We start from the raw sequence: 26,095 nt of genomic DNA, 5'->3' as shown, positions 1-26,095 counted from the left end.
GTTCAATTTGATTTATTGTTTAATTAAAATTTTAGAGTTCAGGTTTAATTTGATTTAGAGTTAGGATTCAATTATGTTTATTGGTATCAAAAGAGAAATAGAAGAAAATAAAATATAAATATATTTTTAAAATAACAAACACATCCATGATAATGAATTGTTGATTGTGATTTTTTTAATTATGATTTTTTTCGTTTGAAAGCCTGTAAACTTTGATAATGTAATTTTACTTTATTCACAGAATTTTTAAATGAAGATTGGAATTAGTGCACAGATTTTTTCAAGCATACCCATTTTTTTAATCAGTGCAGCTATTTTACTTTTGACGCCCCATGTACAGATTGTTATCTGTTAACAAAAAATTAACCATACTTTCTAACGTCATCCTCCTTGGAAAGATTGAATAGTTTTCTAATCTTTGAAGCCCTCTTGGGCCCTCGCATCTTGGGTTTCTCAGTATCAGTAAGACCAGGCAGACCATTTTCTCCTGCAGAAAGATTTCAATGGAAAATGCAAAAACTTCCATAAAAATCAATGATTTTGAAAACCTGACAATTTCACAATTGAATACAAAAATAATCAATATTTACCCTTTTTCACGATAACTAAATTCAAAACAGAAAGGTCAAGACTGACAATGCAGCCTCGAACAGATTTACGCCTGCGTTCTCCATCATGCCTTCCATATCCATGAAAGCAGGGGGTGCCTATAAACAAAACCATCACATTATTGGTATGACCATGAATCAACAAATTGAAGTACTCTACATTAACAGGAAACTTGTATCTGGAACTTCACCTCGGCGCATGAGGAGCCGGACACGGCCTGGAGTAAGAACCCCCTGTTTCATTGGAAAACCCTGCTTATCAGAGCCTCCCATTATCTTGAAGATGTAACCCTTGAACTCCTGAAAATTTCGAGAAACGGGCATGAGAAATCATAACAACACTAATAGAAGCCAAAGATATGTTGCCCATAACAATAACCAAATAACTGGTGCATACATCTCCCAGCGAATCACCAATGACCTCTTGTGAAAGCCTCTTGTCAAAAAAGGCACGCCTGTTGATACACAATACCAAAAGAACAAGACTGATTTCAAGCTTTAGAATATAACATCATTAATATGATACTCATTTAGTTCTGCACTCTCTGAAATTGTCTAGACCCATATTATATATAAATGAAATGACAGACTGAAATTGTCAAATCCCATATCATATAAAGTCATTGTCAAATCTATCTGGAAAAGACATGATAATAAATAGAATGAAGACAACTACCTGTATTACAATAGCAATCTGTAAACCTAATGAGTAAAATGTAAACCAACTCATTCAACAACATTGTTGAAGGCAATCACAACCTATAACGTTCATGCATTGGAGAGGAATGGCAATCGCAACCAGTCCACTCTTCAAGGCATAAACTACCATGTTTTTCAGTTCACTCCGATGAATGATGTGAAATCCTCCTCAGCAGTGATGCGATGAGTCAGAGACACAATGGTTTCATGCGATAAAATTTCTTTCTTCCTTATTTCTTCCAATCGTTGCATGTAACTGTTGTGTTTGACAGTTACATGCAACGATTACAATGCATATCTTTGGAGGCGTAGACAAGGCGTGTGAACGTTACAATGCATGGCCACCATCAGTTTTTAGTTTTCTTTAGTGTACACACAGATGCCTTCACTTTCCCCCCCCCTGCTGCGACTGTAGGAACGCCTCTCGGCATAATAATGGTTGTCAGTTAAAGTTTGATTTGATCTCCTACCTACTAAGGATTTGATTTGATTTAAAATTAGATTTCATCTAATTTGCATTACCTATAATGATATACAGTAATTCCCATGTGAGATGACATTCACCTATTTCTTGGCAAAATTTACTTGGAGTGATAAAGGTTTCACGAGGCCTGTTTTCTGGGGAAGTTTATCAGAATGAAAGAGGTTTGGCAGCATGAGACAAGTTTTGAGTGAAACCCCAATATAGCCTATCGGCTAATTAATTTAGATTAATAGATAATAGTTGTGTTATTCATGTGGGTTAGTATATTTTAAATTCAATATTAAGCTAGTATTTGTATTAAAAAGAGGTGTCATGGTTACACAGTATATAAAATATACTTTGAATAATATATCAGAGAAGTGATAATTTATAATTAAGTTGATTGATTTTGAAATGTAACAACAATTATTTCATTGAAAACACTTGTTTTTCATAGTTGAGATATCCTTTTAACAACTATCACAAATAAAAACCATACAAAATTTAGTATAGTTAATTTCAATGATATGTACTCTTATTACAATTAATTCATAATTATAATATTTATTTAGGAAAATTGCTACCATAGGGGGTATCTCCATGTATTACCATGAAGGAAAAGATTCATTACATAGGTACTCCTAGTTGATGGATTAGAAAAGTCATTCCACTACTGAGATCGAAAATCCTTTCTAGTTGGGGAGCTAAGAGGCCTTCATTTTCACTCAAGAAGTTATTGAGTTCCTTTTTGTATTGTCATAAAATTGTGACCCTTTAAATTTGTGACCACATTAGGGTCTTCACGTTGGTGATTTGAATCCCTGAGCCTGATTGGAGACCTGAGACTTGCTCATCCCCGGAAACTACACTTTTTCTACCCTCTGCACTGCCTAAACCTACTTCTTGTCCTGAGATAAGGGAAGGATAGGGGCATGGCACCCCTATCCCCCCTAGGACAGGGGCATGGCACCCCTATCCATGCCCTATTTCAGGCCCCCCTCTATCCTATTTTTGCATTGGGCTTTGCACTTAAAGCGGGAAAACATTCCCTATGTCGGCCTGTGACGAAAAATCAGTCAATTAACCCTAATTGACGAGTATATAAGTCACATTTGTCCTGTCATTTGCATAAGTTCAAGAGGCGATAAGTTGGATAAGCGAAGAGTGGGCATGAGTTCAAGCAATCAAGCATTCCTTTCCAGCATTGAGCATTCTCAAGTCTCCCTTCAAGGCTAGGTGTTGCATTCAAGTCAAGGATTCAACCATTGAAGAGGAGATCCCTTTCAACATTCAATTCCATACAAGAAAATATACCTACATTCTATCCATAACCTCCCTTGAGGTGAATTACATTTCATTCTTTTATTTACATTTACTTGCAAGTACTTTATTTCATCATTTGGTTAATTCCAAAACCGGGGTTTGACCTGAAGGCAAAACCCCAATCCCAACCCCTTTTCCTCTCTTTTCTGTGTGTAGGTTGTAGGTGCGCGATTGTGTTTGCATATTTGGACTCCATTTGCATAGGCAGAAAAACCCTTTTCATTTCGCAGATTTTTCGGAGGACCGTGTGCACTTTCAGCACGATCCTAACAACTTTTCCTCAAATTCATAGGGCGACTTCGTCTCGACATATTATAGCCAGATCCAGGTGCACAACTTCATCACACACTCCTATATCGAGTTATAATGAGCTTTTTGTTACTTTTACACTTAGTCTCACAACACATAATTCAACCATTTTCCATTCTTAAAGAGGGGTTAGCTTGTCATTTCTATCTCATTATCAATTCATTTGATATTCAATCTCTTCCCTAAGAGATTGGATCTAGTGAATTCCCCCCGTCTTTTAATGTAACGTGGATAAAGTTTTTTGAAGGGAAATCCGCAGTGAAACTTTCATCTCTCCTTGGAGGGAAGAAAAGCTTTCGTCTTGATCTCTCCATCATTCACTTTTCCCCACATCACATTTTGGTGAACCCGACGTCTTACATGCTTTATTCTAAAAATCATTGCATATTTTTCATTTACAAGTTTAATTCTTCTGCAAACTTAATGGTTAATTCATTCAAAACCCTAGTTTTTAAAATTGAAATTGAACTTGCGTTGTGTAAAAATTGCTTTGTTTGTCAAATTCAATTTCTTCATTGTCCAAATCAATATGCAAATCAAATTCACAAAACTAAGAGGTTAATTGTCAAAACCCTAATTTTCAAAAATCATTTTGAAATTATGCAAAAATCATTTTGAAATTATGCAAAAATTAAATTTCCACTTAATTTTCAGATTTGTGACTGTTTTCAGACTTATCTTTTGTCCTAAAATTCAAAATTTCAAAAATTAAGTGGTTAGGTCCTAAAACCCTAATTTTCAAATTTAATTGGATTTTGTACAAATTTCAATCAATTTCAGTTTTCTAAACATTTTTCCAAGGTGTCCCTATCCATCAGGTTTGACCCTTTTCAAATTTATAATTCAATTCCTTATTTTTCTCAAAACCCTGATAGGGTCCTATTTTCACATTCAAACCTTCATTTCGCCTATCTAGAAATCGTAAAATCCACCAATTTTTTGGGGTTAGCTTTAAACTTGTTGTAACTTTCATCCCTAAAAATTTCAAAAAAAGTTGGTCGGACCGTGTGCACTTTCGACTTTTTTCCCGAAATTTCGGGAGACTGTTATGACCGTATTTAATAGCTTAAATCCAAAAAATTGGTTGATTTTGTCGATTTTTTATCCCTCTAAAATAAAAAATACCTTCAAAATTCAACATTTCAAATTTCAAGAATTTTTTAAAAATTGAGTGGTTAAATATAATCTGCCCTGATTTTAAAAATTCTAGTTTTGTCAATTTTAAAATTAAGTGGTATCCCATTGGCCCTAATTTTAAATTCCAATTTCCTTTTATTTACCATAAAATTATTTTTGGAAATTGTGTCATTTTCTTCTTTCAACAAAGTTCAAATTGTTTAATCATTATTTCCCCAAATTTTGCATTATTCAAATTTTGTGCACTTTGTTCCTATAATTCAAAATTCATATTCAAAATTTTAAATTTTCCATCTAGTGCATGAGTTTCACCACTATTAGTCCTACCTACACTATCCCCGTTTGATGAAGCATTAGAATTAAGGCTTCCTAAGGTTTAATTACTGAGAAGATGGAGCATAATTTGGGTGATTTCTTTAATGAGGATAGTGTTAATTCTTCCCATCCTAATCATGTCCCTATCTATCCAATTGATGAATCCCATGATGAACACGAAGAAGTTTTGACTAGAGTTTCCATAGATCAACTTTCAAAATTGGACAATCAATTTGATAACTTTCAACAATGGATGTCCCAAGAGTACCCTTGTAGTGAAACTCTTCCATTAATTGAAGGCCTTAAATGCATGATTCAAAGTGATAAGAATGGAATTGATATATTGTGTGGCATTGCTCATATTGTTGATTCTAATGTCATGCCTATAAAGAGTTGTGCTGAGAACTTAGGTTATTCACAACCTTCGAATCAAATCAATCATTTTATTCCTTTAACTACTCCTATGACTACTGTTCCTACTTTTACTTCAAACATCATGGCTACATCAACTCAAAATGCCATTCCTACAACCATTAGTCATGGGGGCAATCCCTCTTCTTCGTTTAATCCTCCATCTTTACCTATGTCTTCAATAAGCATTCCTATTATCCCTCAACCAAGTAATGTAACACAAGGAGGTAATTCATTCAACAATTTTATTCCTCCTTTAAGTGTCCCTTTTCCTACTCAATCATCACCTATGCCTACTTATCATAATGTCCCACCACCTTATTCTCAATCCATTCCTTCCTTAAATAACATCACACCACCTTCTCAATCAACCATGTCTAACATCAATTCTTCTACTGAAGTGACCATTAACAATCTTGCTCAAACTATGTCTTATTTACAACAATAAATTGCTTCCATGAGTCAATCCAAGTTTAATGTGCCCACATTTGATGTTGTGAGCTCACTTTCTCTTGATATTGTTAAAGTCATCCAACCTAAGCATGTTGAGGTCCCTCAATTGGAACTCTATAATGGAAAAGGCGATCCTCTTACGCATGTCTAAACTTTTCAAACCTTGTGTACTAATTTTGCTTATGATCAAAGATTGCTTGCAAAACTATTTACAAGAACACTAAGAGATAAGACTTTATAATGGTATTTCTATTTTCCTTCTTATTCTATCACTTCTTTTCAACACTAGAAAATACTTTCATTCAACAATTTCAAAACAACATTGGTCCTACAATCACTTTGACTAATTTAATGCATTGTAAACAAGGTGTTAAAGAAAAAGTGACTGATTTCACTTTACATATACGCATTTGTGTGCTCAAATTTCTTTTCATGTACCTGATAATGATATTCAAAGAATTTTCATTTCTAATTTGCAAAAAGATATCAGGGAAAAACTTCTTTTGTCTGAGTTTACTTCTTTTCTGTAGTTGTGCGCAACACTCCACAATTATCAACTGGTTGTGAGTCAAATAGAACAATCTACTCCTATGGCTCTGAGTGATAAGGGGGAGAGTGTTCAACAACCATTTGTGAAGTTTAAACCAACAAAAAGCTTCATCAAGTCCAATGATACAATCAACAACAACAATGTGAATGCTACAACAGGTGTGCCTCATATTTCTAAATTCTTTAAAAGAGAAAGATAATTTACTACTTTGAATGAATCTTTACATAGTATCATGTCTCAGTTGTTACAAAGGAATGTTATCAAACTTCCTCCTATAAAACCAATTGACCCATCTAATCTTGCATCCCCTTGTTTTGATAGCAATTACTTTTGTCAATTTCATCGTCAGCCTGGTCATGATACTGAGAAATGATTTGCATTGAAAAGTAAGATTCAAGATTTGATTGATAATAATACTATATCCATGGCTGGTGTGAATGATAAGAGAAACAAATCAATAGCTTCTCCTAATCAAAATCTTAAGATTTTTACTGATCCTTTGCCTTCTCATACCTCTAATGTGATTGAGATTGAACATGTCTCTTTCTCTCCCTCTGATCTTACTACCACAACTCCGAATTTGGTGAATATGGTAAAGAAACAAGTGATACCTAAAGACTTATGCATCACATTTGACCCTAGTAAGACCATTAGAGCACCTGATGGCCCTTTATACATAGTTGTGAAGGTTAAGGACATACCTTGTTGTGGTGCTCTTGTTGATCCCTCTTGCATGGTTAATGTCATCACTGAGGAGTGTCTTTTTACCTTAGGATTGCATAAACCGATCTATGATGACACTAATGTGGTTTTGAAGTTATTTGATGGATTATCTTGTCTTACCATTGCTTCTATCACCCTTCCTGTTGAAGTTCACACTAAATCTATGGATGTCAACTTTGTTATCATTCCTTCTTCTGAGCAATTCCATGTGAAGTTGGGCTACCCTTGGCTATCTTCCATGAAGGCTATTTCTTCTCTAATTCATAAGCATTTGAAATTTCCCCACAACAGAGAAATCATAACTATTAAACACAGCTTATTTCGACCATCCGAAAGAAGCCCTAGTGTTGCTATTGATCTCTTTTGGTCTAAGCAATTTCAATCTCTTCCATAAAGGAGCGATGCTCTTTTCCAATCTTATAAAAAATGAAAGAAAGATATTATTTTATCCTTGAGTCAACCTAGATCCCCAACAATTGATATCCCCATCCTTCTTGAAGATGAAATCCTTCCCCTAATGGATAGGACTTATCTTCCTCAACATATTCCTATGGATGTGACTATGCCTTCTCCTCAAAAGAACAACAATATTTCTTCCAAGGTTGGACCTATACCACCTCCTCATGATGGACCCGGTCTCCTTCCTACACCTAATATTCCTCCTTTATATGGCGCAGTTCCACCTCCTTGCTCTTATAGAGAGAAGAGACCTACCTCTCCTCTTGTCCAATCTAAAAGACCTCAACCTAAACCTTCAACTATCAAAGAGGAGACTGTTCCTCCTTTCATAAATATTCCTCCTCCTTCTCAATCTTCTACTAAGACTCGATGAAATCGTTGTGCGAGAGACCACCGATGAAGGTGTCATACTCGAGCTCATGAAGATGTTCCTCAAACTATTCAATCTCTCAAGACTCCAATAGTTGACATGATTCCCTTTTCTCCTAAGTAAGATGTTGAGCTTACATCTCCAAATCATAAGTTGCAAAAAACATGTGATGGTTTTACTCCTATTCATGTTCGTGCTCCTCTTTCTATAAATATTGATGAAGAAATAAGTGAAAATGTTATTCATGATGGCAATAGAACTCTTAATGCTTCTGATACTGACTATGAATATGTTGATGTGGACAAGCATTTATCAACTGAATTTTAAAAAACCCTAATCCTAGCTCCTAGAATCGAACAAAGTGACTTAGTCCATGAGCATAGTCCTTGTTTGGATCTTTTGTTAGCTCCATCTATTGTGCTTGATGTCGCTCCTCTGGCGTGTTGCTCGCCTTCCCGAAATAGTGATCAGCAAGATCAGGAGGTGGATGTCATGCTAGATTAGCAATATTAGCACTGAAGATCTTCTCGTTCTCTCCTCTCTTGCTCTTTTTGTGACTATTCTTCTATGTGTATCCCTGTTCTTCTATTTTTTCATTAATTTCTACTTGAGGATGATGCAAAGCATTGAGATCTCTTTTGGTCTCTTTCATATTGCCTCAAAAAGACATCTTGTATTTCTTTTCTTCCAAGGTAGTGTCCTTTCCTTGGGGAATGATGATCATCATATGCACACATACATATATGATATACATGAGTTATCATACAATATACTGACCTCGAGGAAAACAAAACTACCTCGTGTTTTGTGTTTATTATCCTTGTGTTTATTCCTCGACTGGGGGCTAAATCCTTGCGATAACGTGCTCCCTCTCTTCTCTCCCTCTTGAGTGTATCCTACCTTAAAGAAATCGCTCCCAATAAGATGTGTGCGATCGCTTTAACATGGGGGCATACATTCCGCTTATATTTTCCTTCTTGATACTTAAAGTTATTTAGTGAACTCAGCTTTGCTTTATAATTTTAGTATCTTAGATTTTCATGACTCATAGTGAGGGGAACCTTGCTACTTGTAGTCATGGTTTTCCCTTCTTGATCTTCCCTTTTTCTTTGTCAATCAATATTGTAAGATCCTTAGTCCACTGGGGGCTTGGTGCATCTTGCCTCCTTGACATGGTAGAAGTCTTTCAATCTAGTTTCCTTGTACTTTACCGGTAGTTTTGGCGTACGATTATACTCCCGCTAAAGTGGGGGCTAAATGTAGTGTCATAAAATTGTGACCCTTGCAATTTGTGACCACATTAGGGTCTTCACATTGGCGATTTGAATCCCCAAGCCTGATCGAAGACCCAAGACTTGCTCATCCCCTAAAACTGCACTTATTCTGCCCTTCGCACTGCCTGAACCTGCTTCCTGTCCTGAGATAAGGGTAGGATAGGGGCATGGAACCCCTATCCCCCCTAGGATAGTGGCATGGCACCCCTATCCTTGCCCTATTTTGGGGCCCCCTCTATCCTATCTTTGCATTGGGCTTTGCACTTAAAGTGGGAAAAATTTCCCTGTGATGAAAAATCAGTCAATTAACCCTAATTGATGAGTATATAAGTCGCATTTGTCCTCTCATTTGCATAAGTTCAAGAGGTGATAAGTTGGATAAGAAAAGAGTGGGCATGAGTTCAAGCAATCAAGCATTCAAGCATTCAAGCATTCCTTTCCAGCATTGAGCATTCTCAATTCTCCCTTCAAGGCTAGGTGCATTCAAGTCAAGGATTCAACCATTGAAGAGGAGATCCCTTTCAACATTCAATTCCATACAAGAAAATCTACCTACATTCTATCCATAACCTCCCTTGAGGTGAATTACATTTCAGTCTTTCATTTACATTTACTTGCAAGTAATTTCTTTCATCATTTGGTTAATTGTAAAACTGGGGTTTGACCTAAAGGCAAACCCCCAATCCCAACCCCTTTTCCTCTCTTTTGTGTGTGTAGGTTTTTAGGTGCGTGGTTGTGTTTTCAGACTTGGACTCCATTTGCATAGGCAGAAAAACCCTTTTCATTTCATGGTTTTTTCGGAGGACTGTGTGCACTTTCAGCACGGTCCCGATAACTTTTCTTCAAATTCGCAAGCGACTTTGTCTCGACATATTCTAGAAAGATCCAGGTGCACAACTTCATCCCACATTCCTATCTCGAGTTATAATCAGTTCTTTGTTACTTTTAGACTTAGTCTCACAACACATAATTCAACCATTTTTCATTTTAAAAGAGGGGTTAGCTTGTCATTTCTATCTCATTATCAATTCATTTGGTATTCAATCTCTTCCCTAAGAGATTGGATCTAGTGAATTTCCCCCCCTCTTTTAATGTAATGTGGATAAAGTGTTTGAATGGAAATCCGCAGTGAAACTTTCATCTCTCCTCGGAGGGAAGAAAAGCTTTCCTCTTGATCTCTCCATCATTCACTTTTCCCCACATCACACTTTTTATCTGGTTTTACAATACCCTTCTTGAAAAGGGTTCAAGCATTTTCATTTTGGTTTGGTTTTCTTGCCTTTCGCTTCTAAGCTAAAAATTCCTGCAAGTTCCCAACTTTGCTTGCACCTTGTGCACGATCTCCAAAGTGGCCTCATAGTTAGGCCCAACAACAAGCATTCTAGAAAGACTTATCTTAGACATGTAGTGTCCTCCACTTGTATAAAAGGTGTATATATTCGAGTGTAGATTTCTTTGACATGATAATGCCTCTGTTCTTGCCCCCATACGCTTCTCCCATTCACTTTGATGACTATTTCCTTGACCGATTGGTTTAGTCTTTATCGTCGCATCTACACACAACACCAAAAACTTTCTCCATCGACCAAGTGTTAGCTCTAGAAAAAAAAAAGGAATACGATTGCTATCCAATTTAGTCAGCTATGTGTATTATAGGATAATCTCATAATGAGCTTATCGAAGATTGGGTGAGTGATTTTATAGTGAGAATTTTGATCTAATTTTGTGAACCCTGCCTTAGCATGGTTTTATTCAAATATCGTAGAGATTTGGCGCAGGCATTGTGATTTGTATCACAAGTTGAATCTGTACTTGCTCCTCATGTTTGGTTATAGTTGAGATTGAGATCATATAGAAAGAGGGATACTTGTCTTTAGAATTTTGAGATTTTTCAAAGGGGTTCAAAATGATTGTGAAAAAAGTGTTTAAATCGAGTTTATGAATTTTATTTGCTTAAGTTTTGATTCTTGATGACACCTTGCTTTTGCAAAGAGGTTTGTCCCTGCTAAGAGGACGTGACAAATTTATTATAGTCATTTTGTATTACTCTATTTATTTTAGGCCAGTTGTTTATTGAATGTGTAATAATATTGATTTATAGTTGATCGATACCTCTATTCGCTAAGTTGTCAACCACATAATTTGTTTCTCGATAGGAATGTGCTAATGTGTAGGTATTCTATCTAACAATATCTATATTTTATCTCTCCAAATGGAAGCTTTCTAGCTCAGTGAGTGGTTTTTGCTGATAGAATTGATATGAATCCCCTTCGATGTCTAGTGGACTAATATTGTTTTGCACACATAGTTGGATGCCTTCATACAAAGTTGTGTATTCTGCATCATTTTTTGTCTCTTCTGAAAGTTTAATTGATCCAATCCAATTCACTTTTTCATTTTCATCTTTTATAATGTATCCTGCTCTTGATAAGCCTGGGTTTTCCCTTTATGCCCCATAAAAATTAAGTTTAAAACATTCATTGGGGGAAGGTTTCCATTTTGCCTCACCTCTTTTTTATTTGTCCTTAATGAAATTTCCTTTGGGGATTATTAGGTGAGGTCATTCTTTAGTGATTTGATGATCCCAATGTGAGTAGTTTTTGAATTTGGAGTGTGCGACTTTGGTATTTATATGCTCACTTATGCTTACTTCTATTTTGTTAATTGGGCTTTCAAAAGGGATTTCTTTCCCTTTGAAAATCCATTGGTTGCGTTCTTTCTATAAGTTCCAAATAATTTGTGATAGTGTTTTCTTCCATAAACCTTCCCAAAGGGTACCTTTACTTGGTTGAGGCCATTCCCTAAATATTCTTGTAAGTTTGTTTTGCATTGGCCCATGCTAGCCTAACTTTTTTAGAAAGTGTTTCTAGCATTGGTTGGCTATTATTTCACATTGTACAAGGAGGTGATCAATTGTTTCATCATTCTTCTTGCAAAGGGGGCATCTATGGGGTCCCACTATTCCAATTTTTTCCAATCTATCTCTTGTCAGTATTTTCTTGTGTAATGTTGTCCATGAAAAATTTCCCACTTTTGGTAATACATTTTTCCCCTAGTAGAGTTTGACTAGCTAATCTTCGTTTTAGTTGTCAACTTTTGCTACTTTGTATCCTAATCTTAAAGAGTATTCTCCCAATTTGGCTACAAACCAAATGGTTTCATCCTCTTTATCTGTTATATAGATTGTTCTCTTCCCTAGTCCCTTCATAAGGATGCTTCTGCTATTCGGTTCAACCATATCTAGTGGTTTCCATATGAATTGTAACATTCCATACAGGTCTATTAATTGTTGTTTTCCTTGTCTTAATTCTGGTATGGATTCCAAGGTTTGATATCCATTCCAAGAATCTTCCCAGAAAGATGTCGATAGTCCACTCCCCAATTTACAAGTCGGGTGTTTTGTTATAAGGTTTCTATTTTTTAAGATTAAATTCCAAATCACATACCTTCATGGGGGGTTTGCAATAGTTAAGATTCTATTTGAATCATTGGAATCTATGTATTTGGCTTTTAATAGTATATTCCATAGGGCCTCTCTATTTTTGTACATTCGCCATACTAATTTGGCACCAAATGTTTGATTTTGAATCTAAACATCATGAATGTTTAATCCTCTATTTTCTTTCTCTTGTGTTACTTTATCCCATGTTACTAATGAGATTTTCTTTTGTTCGTTCGATCCTTCCCAAAGGAATTTTTTCTGTAATGAGATGATTTTCTTCTTCGAACTATTTGGTAGTTCTATACAAGATAAGGTATATATGGGTGTAGTTGATACTACATCTTTAAGCATGGTTATTTGGCCTGCCAATGAGAGCCATTTTCTATTCTAGCTCTCAGTTTTATGTGTGCATTTTTTGATTTGTGGTATCCTAGTGCTCCCTTTTGATAGGTTTGTTAAAGAAAGGAATTTCTAAATATTTGGATGGAAGCTTTTCTTCGACGAAACCAAGTATGTTTTTTATTATACCTTGTATTTCTATGGGAGTATTGAAAAAGAAAATGCTCGATTGGCTATTGTTAATCATTTGGCCTAAGGTTTCCAAGTAGTCATTTAACACTTGTTTGATTCGTTCTACCTCTGTGATAGTGGATGCTCCACATAAAAGCGCATCGTTTGCAAACATCTTATGTGTAAGGGATGGGTATTCTTGTAGGATTTTAATTCCTTCCTAAGATCCGAGTTCTTTTTGTCTTTGGATTTATCTACTAAGTGCCTATGCCATAATGACAAATAGGAAAGGGGATAAGGGGTATCCTTGCCTGAGTAATTTTTCTCCTTGAAAAAAGTCATGGGGAGATCCATTTATTATCATTGAGTATCTAGGAGTAGATATACAACTAAAGATCCATATAATCTATTTGTTACAAAAGCCAAAAAACTCCATAATCTAAATTAAAAAGAGCCATTTTACCTTGTCATACGCTTTGTTGCTATCTAGTTTGGGGATCATGCTTTTTATATTTGCCTTCCGAATAGAATGGAGAAATTAATTTACTATGATGATTCCATCTGTGATGTTTTTGCCTGGCACGAGGCCACTCTATTCTTCAGCTATTAGTTTTGGCAAAATTAATTTTAGTCTATTTGCCATTACTTTAGAGATGATTTTATAAATAGTGTTGCACAGTGAGATTGGTCTAAAGTCTACAAAGGTTTTCATAGCTGGTTTCTTAAGGATTAGGACTATGTTTGTGGTCTTTAGATATTTTAGTACAGTTGTTTTCCTTCTCACTTCTTCTACTAATTGCCATATTTATTTTCCCTAATTGAAATATAAGAGTAATTAATCCATCGGATATCGATGCTTTATCTAGATGCATTTCAAAGGTTGATTTTTTATTTCTTCCAAAGTAGTTTTCTCCATCAGAAATTTGTTGTTTGATTATGTTATAGTGTTGGTGTGTTCTGTGTAAACTTGTTATGGAGTTTATCTGCCTCTCCTTGTCCTTTCAATAGGTTTTGGAAGAAGTTTATTCTTTCTTTTTGTATATCCTTAGGGTCTAATAAGGTGTCTTGATTAGAGTTTTCAATCTGTGTGATTTTATTTTGAGTTTGTCAAATCTTTGAAGTTTTTGGGAAAATTTTTGTATTTGAGCCTCCTCCATTTAGCTATATCTCCTTGGATTTTGATCTTCGATATGTTTCTTCCCTTTCTATAATCTCTCTATATTATTTCATAAGAGACTTCTCTCTTACAAATTATGCCTATGTCATTCCCTTTTTTATTTCTCATTGTTCAGGTCTTCCATTTCTTTTTCTAATCTAATTTTTCTTAGAAGATATTGCCAAATATTATTTTGTTCCATACATTGTCTTTTTAATTTTTTATGGAATATGTACATGTGTGTTTTTCTCTATTATGCAATCCTCCCACCATCCTTTTAGATTTTTTCAGGAATTCAGGGTTTCTTAACCATATTTTTTCATACTTAAATTATGATTTCAGCCCTGTATAAGTTTATGCTATTTCCAATTCAACAGGGAAGTGTTCTAAGATGGAGATAGGTTGGATTAGGGATGATGGTAAAGATGGGTTTCAGAGCCAATGTTCAAATAGCAAGAAGTGGTCAAGTCTTTCCGCAATATAAGTGAATCCGCTTCTGCAATAACTCTGAGTATAGATTCCATTGTTGGGTTGACAATCAATAAGCTTATTGTTCAAGGGAAAATTTTGGAAGTCTTTTTGCACTTGAGTGGTTTGTGATATCCCTCCTAGTTTTTCTTTTGGATCCATGGTGGCATTGAAATCACCCTCGACAATGAAGCTATCTTTAATAGCTACAAATTTTGTGCTAAGTTCATTCCACAAATTATTTTCATTCTTTGGTTTTGTTGGTCCATAAATATTAAAAATGATAAAGTTCAGGGGAGTGAGTAAGTTACTTACTTTTTCCATTTTCCAATTGGGTGGTGACTGTATAATTTTGATGTTGACTTGGTTTTATTTCCACAGTATTCTCAATCCTCCAAAAGCTTTGTTGGCTTCTACAAACTGACATTTCCATTGCCTGCAATTTTTGATGAACATGTATGAATCTTTGACTGAGATTTTTGTTTCTTGTAGCAAAATTATGTCATTGTTTCTTATTTCTAATTGACGCTTTATCATGCATCGTTTGTTAGGGGCGTTTAGGCCCCTAACATTAAACATGGCGAGCTTCATTATTTCTCAAGGGAGGGTTTTCCTCTCTTGGCTCTGGATCTAAGCAAGAATGTTTTTTATTGAAATCAATTATTCATTCATTGCTTCTTCCTCCCTCTTTTACCTGTTAGTTTTCCTACCCTTGCCTTTCTTATATTGGCCTGATGTTGGAATTACAACAGCTGATTGATAGATTCTTCTTGGCTAAAGGATGTCCAGATCATCTATCAAGTCCTTTGTTTGTCTCCATTTCGTTCTCTGGTGCCATTTCCACTAAATATGGCCTGGGCAGTGTCCAAACCTTGTTGTCCATGTTTTCTTTCTCTTGAACTTGCTTTGCTTCTTTGGAATTGCTTACTATCTTAGGGGCTTCTACTCCTTCTTCCATTTGTTCCTTATTCTACTCGGTTAGGTTCTCTTCCTTCTTTTCATTTAGTGTGATCGAATCTTTAGGTATCATTTCTGAGTCTTTTACCTCTATATTTTCTTCTCCTTCAGTGGTTGTAACTAGGTCTTCAAGGGTCACTTTAAAATCCTTTTTCCCTGATATTTATTCTTGTTCAGCTGTTAGGTTTATTGAGATGTATCACGAGTTGTGCATTTGCTTGTTAACTCTAACAACCTTGGACAGTTCCTCATGTTTTTCCTTAGTTTCTGTCATTTGTATGGAATTTGTAAATGTTTTATAATCTCTTGTTGAATTAATTTTTGGTTTCCATACCTTAAGGGAAGGTTTAGGGCATTGTGCAGTTACGTGCAATCTATTATTGCATCAGAGGCAACAGTACGAGGGCTACTCAATTTTAATTTCTTGTCTCCATATGCTTTCCCCTATTTTGAGGAGAACTTCTTCGAGCACTGGATCAATAGAAATCAACTTGATGCGAACAAAATGGTGGAATCCTCCCTTCCCAGCTCCATATGAACTATGATCCCTAATTTGCTTCCAATGAGTCGAATGCAATCTCTTGTCCAATACTCAAGAGGTAGGTTGTTGATCTGAACCCAGTACACCTGATTTGATAGCTCCTTCTCTTTAGGGTTAAAATTCCTTGTCCATTTCTATACAAACACAAGCTTTTCCTTGAACCACCACGAGATTGTTTGGACGATTTCATCTCTAGCTTCTTTTGGGTCTAGGGTTACAAAGAAAAAGTTTTTTGGCAAGAAACTGATTTCAACATTTGTTTCCCATTGTTGTGAGGTCCATTCCCTTATTACCTGCATTTTCGGTTTGGCTTCAGTTACTTTTTCTATTACTGCATGGCGTTCCAGATGGTTTGCTTCTTTGTATGTAAAAATTGAGATGTCTAATTTGTACGGAGAGCATTGATTCCTTTCCTTATTTCGCTAGTTGATTTTTGCCTTTTGTTGTTTGCGAGGTTCCCACATATTTTTATTTTGCTTGTATCCACCGAGAGGGATCTTGTTGACTCCAATGACATAATTTGGAGGATAGGCTTTTGAGGGAGGTGACTAGATTTTGGGTCGCATTATCGTGTTCAGAGCAGAGCATTTTAATTTCATTTGGCAACTATCCTTTATTTTTCAAGAAGTCTAATACGAATTGTCTAACAAGACCATAATTATAATATTAAATACATGAACAAAAACCTAAAAAACTACATAAAAGGTAAACATATATATTTTTCTTAGTCAAAATTTTAACTTAACTAAACTTTTTTTTTTCAAGACAATCAACATGACATTCATTCTATTTTTTTTATAAATAAATTATTGGATCTAATTATCGTATTCTATGCGGATCAACTTTGGAATTTATGCCTACACTAACTTCCATTAAAAATAATCGTCATTTTTCTTATGGGTGTTTCAAAAGGCTTACTGATTTGTTTATAAATTATGTATAGTATTTTTTATTCTAAAGTAAGAAATAGAGTTTCAAGATATGTTTTTTTCTTTTTTATAAATCTTATCTATAAAAATGTTTAATATGTATTTTGTTAAACCAAAATTATTATATGGGTATAGTGGTTGTAAATTTTTAGAATAAAATGTATAGGTTACATAAAAAATTACAATGCAAAATTCTATAAAATAAGAATTAGAGGTATCTTTAGTTTTAGTTTTTATTTATGTTATCACCAATTTAGACATGTGTAAAAATTGGGATGATCCCACAAATTTTTGGCCTATTTGTGGTTCAATTGTTCTATGCACACATTTTGAGATGGCTTTGTTATCTCGTGCTTGGTTGTCTTTTTGTACAAGGTTAGTCTTCCCTTTTAATTTTTTGGTGTCAATCGGGTCTATAAACCCGATTTACACCATTTTAGACTCTAGGTGCAAATCGGGTTCATTCAATATTTCTTTTAGCACATTAAATATTTATTTTAGTGCATTTAACTATTTTTCAACACATTTAATTGTTCTTCTAGCGCTTTTGATGCTTCTTGTAGCACATTTAATTTCTGTTGTAGCGCATTAGAAACTGAGACCTGAATATTTTCTAAAAAGTGTCTTTGTTTATTTTGTAGGTGAAATTCCAATAATTGAAGACCAGACACAGAAGAAATCAAACTACTGACAGTGTGTTGTGAGGCCTAGCATGGAGATCTTTTGAATAATTGCTTACTTCTTTTATCTAAATGCTTAAAATAAGCACACCGTTTAAGTAGAGGATTAATTGAACATTGTTTACCGTACTTGTAAAGTGATAGGAATATGCTCTCCCCTTAATTGGGTGACCAAAAATCCTTTCTCACTCTTTCAATTTATTGCATTAGGATAACACCTTTTAGAAGACTTGCCCTCCCGAGAAGCCCATAAGGTCGGTGAGAGGGGAATGACCTAAGTGGGAATGGCTAAAGCCAAGTTATTCCAACCCACTATAATCAAATGTGGTTGTGATGAAAATCACCTCCAATGGTAGCGTTCATTGATAGCCCTCCCCCAATATCCTTGTTATGCATAAAGCCTTTGTTATAAAGGTTGGGAGGCCTCTTGAGGGAGTTTATCATTGATGTACTAAATGAAAACCCATACTATGAACCATAAGCATAGAATCTAGCTGAGTCAGTAGCCAAACATTATAATATCACAATGCAAGGGTGTGGAAGAATCCGCCCCCAAGATACTCACCATAAGGCTCCTAAGAAAACAATCCAATTGAAAATAAATTATCTTTGGGTCAACTTATGGCAAAAGGAAAAAAAATGGGCACACCCTAGGCTATGACAAGGTTGTTTGAGCTGACAGAGATTCTAAGATGTGAGTTGTGATATTATAATGACCCTTGAGAATAGGAGAGTCTGATTGATGTTGTTCAAAAGCCATGGAAATCAATAGGATTTGAAAAGATCCTAGAACATACACTTGATGTTTAGAATAGTGAAAAACACGTTGTTGTTCATATGTGCTTACTATGTTTCTATCAGAAATCATACAATCATCCCACTAAAAGACCAAAAAATCAGAAAACTCACCTAAAATTTCAAAAAATCTAGAAAACTCTAAGAAAAATAGCAGATTAGAACTTTTAATTATTCTGTTAATGCATCTAACCTATCTTATAGCATAATTGATCTTTGTTCTAGCGCATTTGACCCATCTGATAGCAGATTTTACCAATCTGATAACACATTTGACCCATCTAATAACACATTTGACCAACAATATAGTGCTATTGATCTCTGTTGTAGCGCTTTTGATCTTTGTTCTAGTACATGTGATCCCTTCTTTAGCGTATTTGACAAATCCTATGGTGCATTTACCAATTTTGTTAGAACATATACTCTGGCGCATTTGAAACAGAGGCCATTTTGCGACATTCTGTAGAAAATTCAAAACTTGTTTCAGATACCCTTTTCAGTCCTCTTTTTCATATCATCACATAATTATTCTCTGAGCAAAACCTACCGAATTTTAACAAGTGACACAATTTAGTTTGTTAATCCACTCGTATCAGTCAAATCAATTTAGTTTCAAAATCATGATCTATCATCCTCAATCAAGAAACTTAATTTACATCTTGACATACATAGTCATATCAATAGGAAAATACCACCATTTCCTATTCCGACTTTGTAAACTTGATACAAACAAGTTTTCAAGATCAAAAACATTTAAGAACATTCACAATTGAATCACTTGTATGCTCGTATTGACTAGAGCTCAAAAAGAAAAACTCAAAGATAAGGAAAGAGAAACACAACCAACCATGGAAGGTAGAGAAGAGAATCCTCTTCACAAATATCAAGACACAAAGGTACAGGAGATAACTGATGAATTGATCCAAGAAGCTCAACAAGATCCTAAATTTCATATATTCATGGAGAAGGTCCTAGAATCTGATAAAGAAAAGTAATTCCTCATGTTGGTAGATCAAGGTGTTAAACTACCCCACTATTGTGATTACCATAGAAGAAAGGGGCATAGAACAAATGACTGTCAAAGGTTAAAACACTTGGTACAAGATTTGATAGATAAAGGTGACATAACTGTTGAAGGACACAAGACAAATGATGAACATGAAGCCTTTAAAAACCCTCTTCCAAATTATAAAAAAGGAGAATCTTCTTCAACAAAGGGGCCAAGGTAAACTATATCTATGACAATGTGATTAACCACCTATCAACATCTGAAACACAAATTAATGTTATCAAAATTAAAGAGAAACAAGAAAACACACCGGTCAATGTGACTACAAGAGGTCAAGCTAAAGTCATTTTGAAAGGGACCTCATCCAAAATAGTTCCTCTTCCAAATCAATATAGCATAATGGATTAATTACAAAAGACTCCAACACAAATATCCATATAAGAGCTTCTCAAAACCTCACTCGCACCCAAAGACATTCTAGAGAAGGCTCTACTAGATACCATAGTACCTACCAATTTGGATACCACTCCATTCCAAGCCATGGTAGGATATTTACCCACACCTCACTATCTATCATATTTCTAGAGAAAGATGATGTATCCTTGAGTCATCCACACAATGCTCTGCTACATGTTGAGGTCCTAATCTATAAACACCGAGTGAAATGTGTTCTAATAGATGGAGGAGCTGGTTTAAATATATGTACCTTAACTCTTATCCATGCATTAGAATTTTCAGAAAATGCAATAGATCCAAAAAGAAAAATCACCATAAAGGCTTATGATGATGAATAAAGATTCTCCAAAGGAATAGTGGTGTTACCAATTAGAGTGGGATTGATCCAAAAGGATAGAATATGCCAAGTCCTCGACATAGACTTATCCTACAACATACTCTTGGATAGACCTTGGATTCATGAAATGCAAGTAGTACCATCAACATACCACCAATATTTGAAGTTCCCCTAAAATGGACAAGAAATCACAATTTCAATGGACTCCAATCCTTTTCAATATTGCAACAACCTCAAACTAGTCCAAGATGTTATTGTACCACATAACAAGGAGGCTCTTGCTTCTAGTTCCTCAAGTAATGACAGTTTATCCGCTTCTTTACCAAAAAGTTTTGAGAAAAATATTCAATTGAAAGACAAAGGATTGGAGAGAATTCCTTTAAGCATTCATTATGTCTCTCAAAGTTACCAATTTCTCCAAGGTCGTATAGACAACAATCAACATCCAAACAACAATCTTTATGGTCAATCAAGATTTGTGATGGTGCATTTGTGAAAGCATGTACTATAGTAGATGAAAATGATGACAAATACATCCTCCAATGGCTATACAAAGATGAAAATGAATCTAAAGAGGAGGCCTTAAATATCAGATTACAAACATATCAATATGGTAATGGATTCAAGCTCATGCGAAAGATGGGAAATGATGGAAAAGGTTTTATTGGCAAACAAATAGAAGGCATTGTAGAACCAATATAACCTACTTCCTCTAATACAAGGGACAAGATAGAACTAGGATACTTAGAAGATATAAAAGAAAAAGCCACTCAAAATCTTTATGAACAAATCCACAGAGTACAAGCTAGCTTTGAAACAAACTCAAATGAATGGGAATGGGATTCACCTTTTGAAGAATCTTGTGAAGACACAGACATTGATGTGGTGCAAACATATGCACCTATACTCTATGAGGGACAAAGCTCAGGTCTAGACCATTTGAATTTGGGTCACAACATATTGACGATGACTCTAGTGAGGACGATCAGATATTGAGAAAGATAAATAATCTTGGGGAGAGTAACATCATAGACCTTGACTTTGCTATTGAAGCCCATGACAATGTTTATATCATGACCATTATAATCTTTGACCTTGACTAGCCAAATGATTTCCTACCCTTGGTATACTCAGAACTCATTGATTAGGAACAAAACGAGCCTCTTGATATACCCACCTCTCCATATGATGATGCTATTGTTCACTACCTCTATTCCGTAAATCCCAAAATAAGTCACACCAGTGAATTCAATGACAAAGCTCACAATTAGGGGAATGTCAAGTCTCTTAGTCACAAAATGAATGAAATAAACAATATATCTAATGGTGAAAACTATGCAATAGCAGTATTAGATCATGAAAAAGTAAAAAGAAAGGGTGTATCCAATGGTGAAAACCTCTTAGAGGCACTAAAGGATGAGACACTTGACACTCTTCCCGAACATTATTAGGAATGATATTTAATATTGATTGAGCCCACAAAATTAATGAACATTACCATCGAAGAAACAACAAAGATGATACACCTAGCGACATCATTGACAGAGCAAGAAAGACTAGATTTCATCAAGTTTTTCAAGCAAAGACATATCAATTTTTCTTGTTCCTACGCTGATATTCTAGGATTGGATCTTGATTTGGTAATGCATCACTTATCCATAGCTCCTAGAACAAAACCTGTAAAGCAAAACTAAGAAAGATGCACCCGCACATTGCTCTACTAGTGAAAGTGGAATCAAAGAAATTGTTAGATGTGGGATTCATTGGATTCATCCAACCAATTGATTATGTAGAGTGGATATAAAACATTGTACCAGTGTCCAAACCAGACAAGAGCATCCAAATATGTACAGATTTCAGAGATCTCAACAAGGCTTGTTCGAAGGATGATTTTCCTCTGCCCAACATAGACATCATTGTAGATTTAACAATAGGAAATTCTATGCTATCACTCATGGATGGTTTTGTAGGATACAATCAAATCAAGATAGCACTAGAAGATAAGACAAAGCAAAATTCACATGCCCTTGGGGTACATATTGTTGGAATGTGATGCCTTTTGGATTAAAAATGTGGGAGCAACTTATCAACATGCAATGACTATAATTTTTCATGACATGATGCACATATTTATGGAGGATTATGTATATGACCTGCTAGCAAAATCACTCACCAGGGAGGGGCATCTAGAGATCTTGGATAAGATATTAAGGTGTTTAGAAAAGTTCAATGTGTGACTCAATCCAAAAAAGTGTGTTTGGAGTCACATCTGGAGAGCTCTTGGGATACATAGTTTCAACTAAAGGCATAGAAGTAGATCCAACAAAAGTTCAAGAAATCATGGAAATGTCATCTCCTAGGAATATTGGTCAACTAAGATCATTACAAGGAAGGCTACAATCTATTTGAATATTCTTCTCATAATTGGCTGATACATGTCACCCTTTTACTCATTTGTTGCATAAGAATGTTCCTTTCAAATGGGATGAAAAATATGAAGAAGCCTTTAGTCAATTGAAATAATATTTGATGAATCCACCTATATTGATGTCACCAATAGAAGGAAAACTACTTTTTCTCTACATATCAACTATCGAGGTATCCTTAGGGGCTCTTATAGCACGAGAAGATTCTATGGGAAAGGAAAGGGCTATTTACTATATCAGCAGGATGCTAAGTGGCTATGAAATTAATTATACATTCATTGAAAGAGCTTCTTCAATAATGGTATTTTCTTCTCAGAAATTGCGACATTATATTTTAACACATACAATCAAGCTAATAGACAAGATGGATCCACTAAAATATCTTCTCAGCAAAGCCACATTAATATAAACTCCAATGATCCTATTCCAAGTCAAGATCAGAGATTATCTTCACCTCCACGTCACAATCCTCCTAATCTTCCACCAGATCCTGTTGCATCTACCCAAGTTGTTTGCGAATCACTTCCTTATCAAATGGGTTCCTCCACTTTCATTCGAGCAGGTCTACTTCATGATCCTCTTCCATGTCAAAATCAATGTGTCCCTTCTTCTAAATCCCAACACAAACCTCCCCCTTCATCTTTCAAATCCATTTTGGTTCCTTTTATTCCAAAATCAAAGTCTTCCTCCTTTCCATCCATATTAGGACCCTACATTCCTCCATCCAATATCCATATGATCCTTAGCTCACAATCCAATTACCCTATCATAAATCAAGATCAACAAAGGCACACATCTGTGAGCACCTTCCAACCATCTACCTACATCAACCTATCCTAAAGACCGTTGTATCATTCCTATTCATCTATGAATCCCATTCTCTTTGGAAGCAATTTGGTTTCCAAGAATAAATTCCACAAGTCCAAAAATACACATACATCCAAAGATCAACATGTCCAATCTAAAATATATATCAAATCAAAGAAAAATTTGATCCAAAAGAAAAAAGCAAAATAAAAATCCATGTGGGTTCCTAAATTGCTCATAGAAGCGACGTGTTTCAAAGAACCATAAACAAAAGAAAAATCAAAATCAATGTGGATTCCCATAAAAGCATTGCATCCCAAAGAAAATTCAAAATTGGCATCCAAACTCGTTGTTTTAAAAGATTCTTTCAATCATACATCTATTCTTCCATCATTTCCTTCATCCACTATGTCTCAAAATTCACATCAAATCCTTTATCAAAATCTCAAAATCCAAGTCCACTTGTCCTCCATCACTCCACCACCCCTCGATGTGTGTGTCAATGTTGATCTTGAAAACATTTCCATCCACCCAACCATAAATCTTCCAACATCCTATCTATTATCCAACACCTATTTTCCATCCTTAAATCCCTCTCATTCAATCCTTTGCATAAATATTTTATCTGTGAAATAGGTATTTGTATCATTTTGTCACATGCTCACCCACACTCAATTTTGTGTTCAGTCCATTTCTTAAATATCTATTCATCAAACACTTCAAAATCCAGGTTGTTCCTCTTTAACATTATCTTCTGGTTGGGATGCATACTTGATCCAGAAAGAGAATCACTTGTATCTTAACACCAACATCTTCTGATTACTATATCTCACACACTTAATCAATTGCCCTAAGTCATTGTGGTTTCTTAGGTAAATATGTGGCTAGTGAAAAATCTTAAGTCTTACTTTAGTGCCACTGTAATACTCAAACCCACATGAGTTTCATCACTTATGAGCCAATGCACAAAAGAATAAGTGACAATATAAAAGGCAATACCCAAAGATAAAAAGAAAAAAATAAGCAAGAAAAGCAAAAACAATGAGCTAAAATGCAATACCAAATGCTTGGCTTTGGGAACATGTGAGTAAATCCATTGGGGCTATGGATGCCTGACTCCCAATGGAACAATATTTGTGAGATTACAACGATAACCTCATCAAAGCTATGGATGCTCGTTGGCAGTGAGGCTCTATCCAAGATGCTTTTGAAGTTAAGGTAACCCACGTAGCTAGTCACGCCAGATTCTAAGGATTACAATGATCATATGGACCAAAATGAACTCACTTGCACACACATGGGTAATGAAAGACTAAGTACCTTGATCCAGTTTGGGATTCTTCTTCCCTTTTGAGTATGCTTCCTAGTCACTAGATATGTTCGGTTGAATTTTTCGAAGGTTCTAAGTGTGGGTTGGGTCTTTATCTTTGAAATGTTCAAGAACACTTATTCGGGTGATGCTACATGTTCTAAAGATTTCACAAATCACCTTTTTGAAAATGGATACCTCTATACTTGGGGGCAAGTTTCATCCACTCTATCCTTCCTACCAAATCTCCCACTATCTCTCATCCACTACCCATCACCCTATCTACATCCATCTTGTTTTTCCACCTTTGATCTTGATGAGGTTAATGATCTTCATAGGCATAAATAATCCTCTTTTTTTCACCTTATCAAATCCATTCCTTCCTTCCATCATCCATTGCTACCTATGATCTTGCTTCTCCTATCCATATCCTCTTTTACATCCTTGATATTGATCAAAACTAAGGATAAAAAGAAAAATGCAAAAACATGGTTTCAAAAAGCTCTTGGCATGTCCCTTCATGTGGACCACCTACCATTCAATGCACCATGTCATTGCCTTACACTGTGAAATCCCTTAGCTTGGAAACATGTTATCCATCGCAAGATAGTTCTTAGAAACCAACTCACCTTTGATTCCATAATAAGCTACGTCCATCTTTCTCCTATCATCTTCACCTCAACAATTCATTCATCTATTCATAATATTCCTTGCCTTGCTAGACATTCGGGGGCAAACAAATACATCTTACTTGTAATCCAAAAAAAATCAAAAAATCTTTTAAAAAAAATTCATTAAATGTCCTGAAAAAATCCAAAAAATCATAAAAAAGTCTTGAAAAAAATCACAAAAAATCACAAAAATAAAAAAAACTGAAAAATCAAAGCAAGAAATCATAAACCATCCATTGAATCAAACGAACAACATACAAGCTCTCAAAGTCTACAATAAAATTGATCACATGTCTTGTTAATCAATCCATCGATCAAAATCAATCAATCAATCAACATGTCTTATATAGCTGGGAAGGGTACACTAAAAAACAAACAGATTGGTCTTACACGGGGTATTCACTCTTTGAAACTAGACATTCCTATCAATCATCGAGCAATCAAAAACAAAGACACAAATAATTAAGACTGTTGGCTTTTGTCCAAGTTAGTCTTATCTTTATCAATT

The 26,095-nt window shown here is 35.2% G+C and overlaps 1 protein-coding gene across 1 annotated transcript in view; it reads right to left on the bottom strand.

Moving 5' to 3' along the window:
• Positions 1 to 310: 310 nt before the first annotated feature.
• LOC131060840 (uncharacterized) overlaps positions 311 to 26,095 on the bottom strand; it is a 44,665-nt gene continuing 18,880 nt past the window's right edge. Inside the window, exons 4-7 of the mRNA XM_059212586.1 lie at positions 1,006 to 1,063; positions 800 to 908; positions 591 to 707; positions 311 to 487 (exon numbers count right to left, since the gene is read on the bottom strand). Coding sequence (XP_059068569.1) covers positions 363 to 487; positions 591 to 707; positions 800 to 908; positions 1,006 to 1,063 — 409 coding nt within the window. The 3' untranslated portion in view covers positions 311 to 362. The remainder of the gene's footprint in view (positions 488 to 590; positions 708 to 799; positions 909 to 1,005; positions 1,064 to 26,095) is intronic.

The sequence above is a fragment of the Cryptomeria japonica genome, chromosome 10, assembly GCF_030272615.1.
Source record: "Cryptomeria japonica chromosome 10, Sugi_1.0, whole genome shotgun sequence".
NCBI classification, from domain to species: Eukaryota; Viridiplantae; Streptophyta; class Pinopsida; order Cupressales; family Cupressaceae; genus Cryptomeria; species Cryptomeria japonica.
Note: the sequence above shows the minus strand (reverse complement) of the source record. Positions and strands in the feature narration are given on the sequence as shown.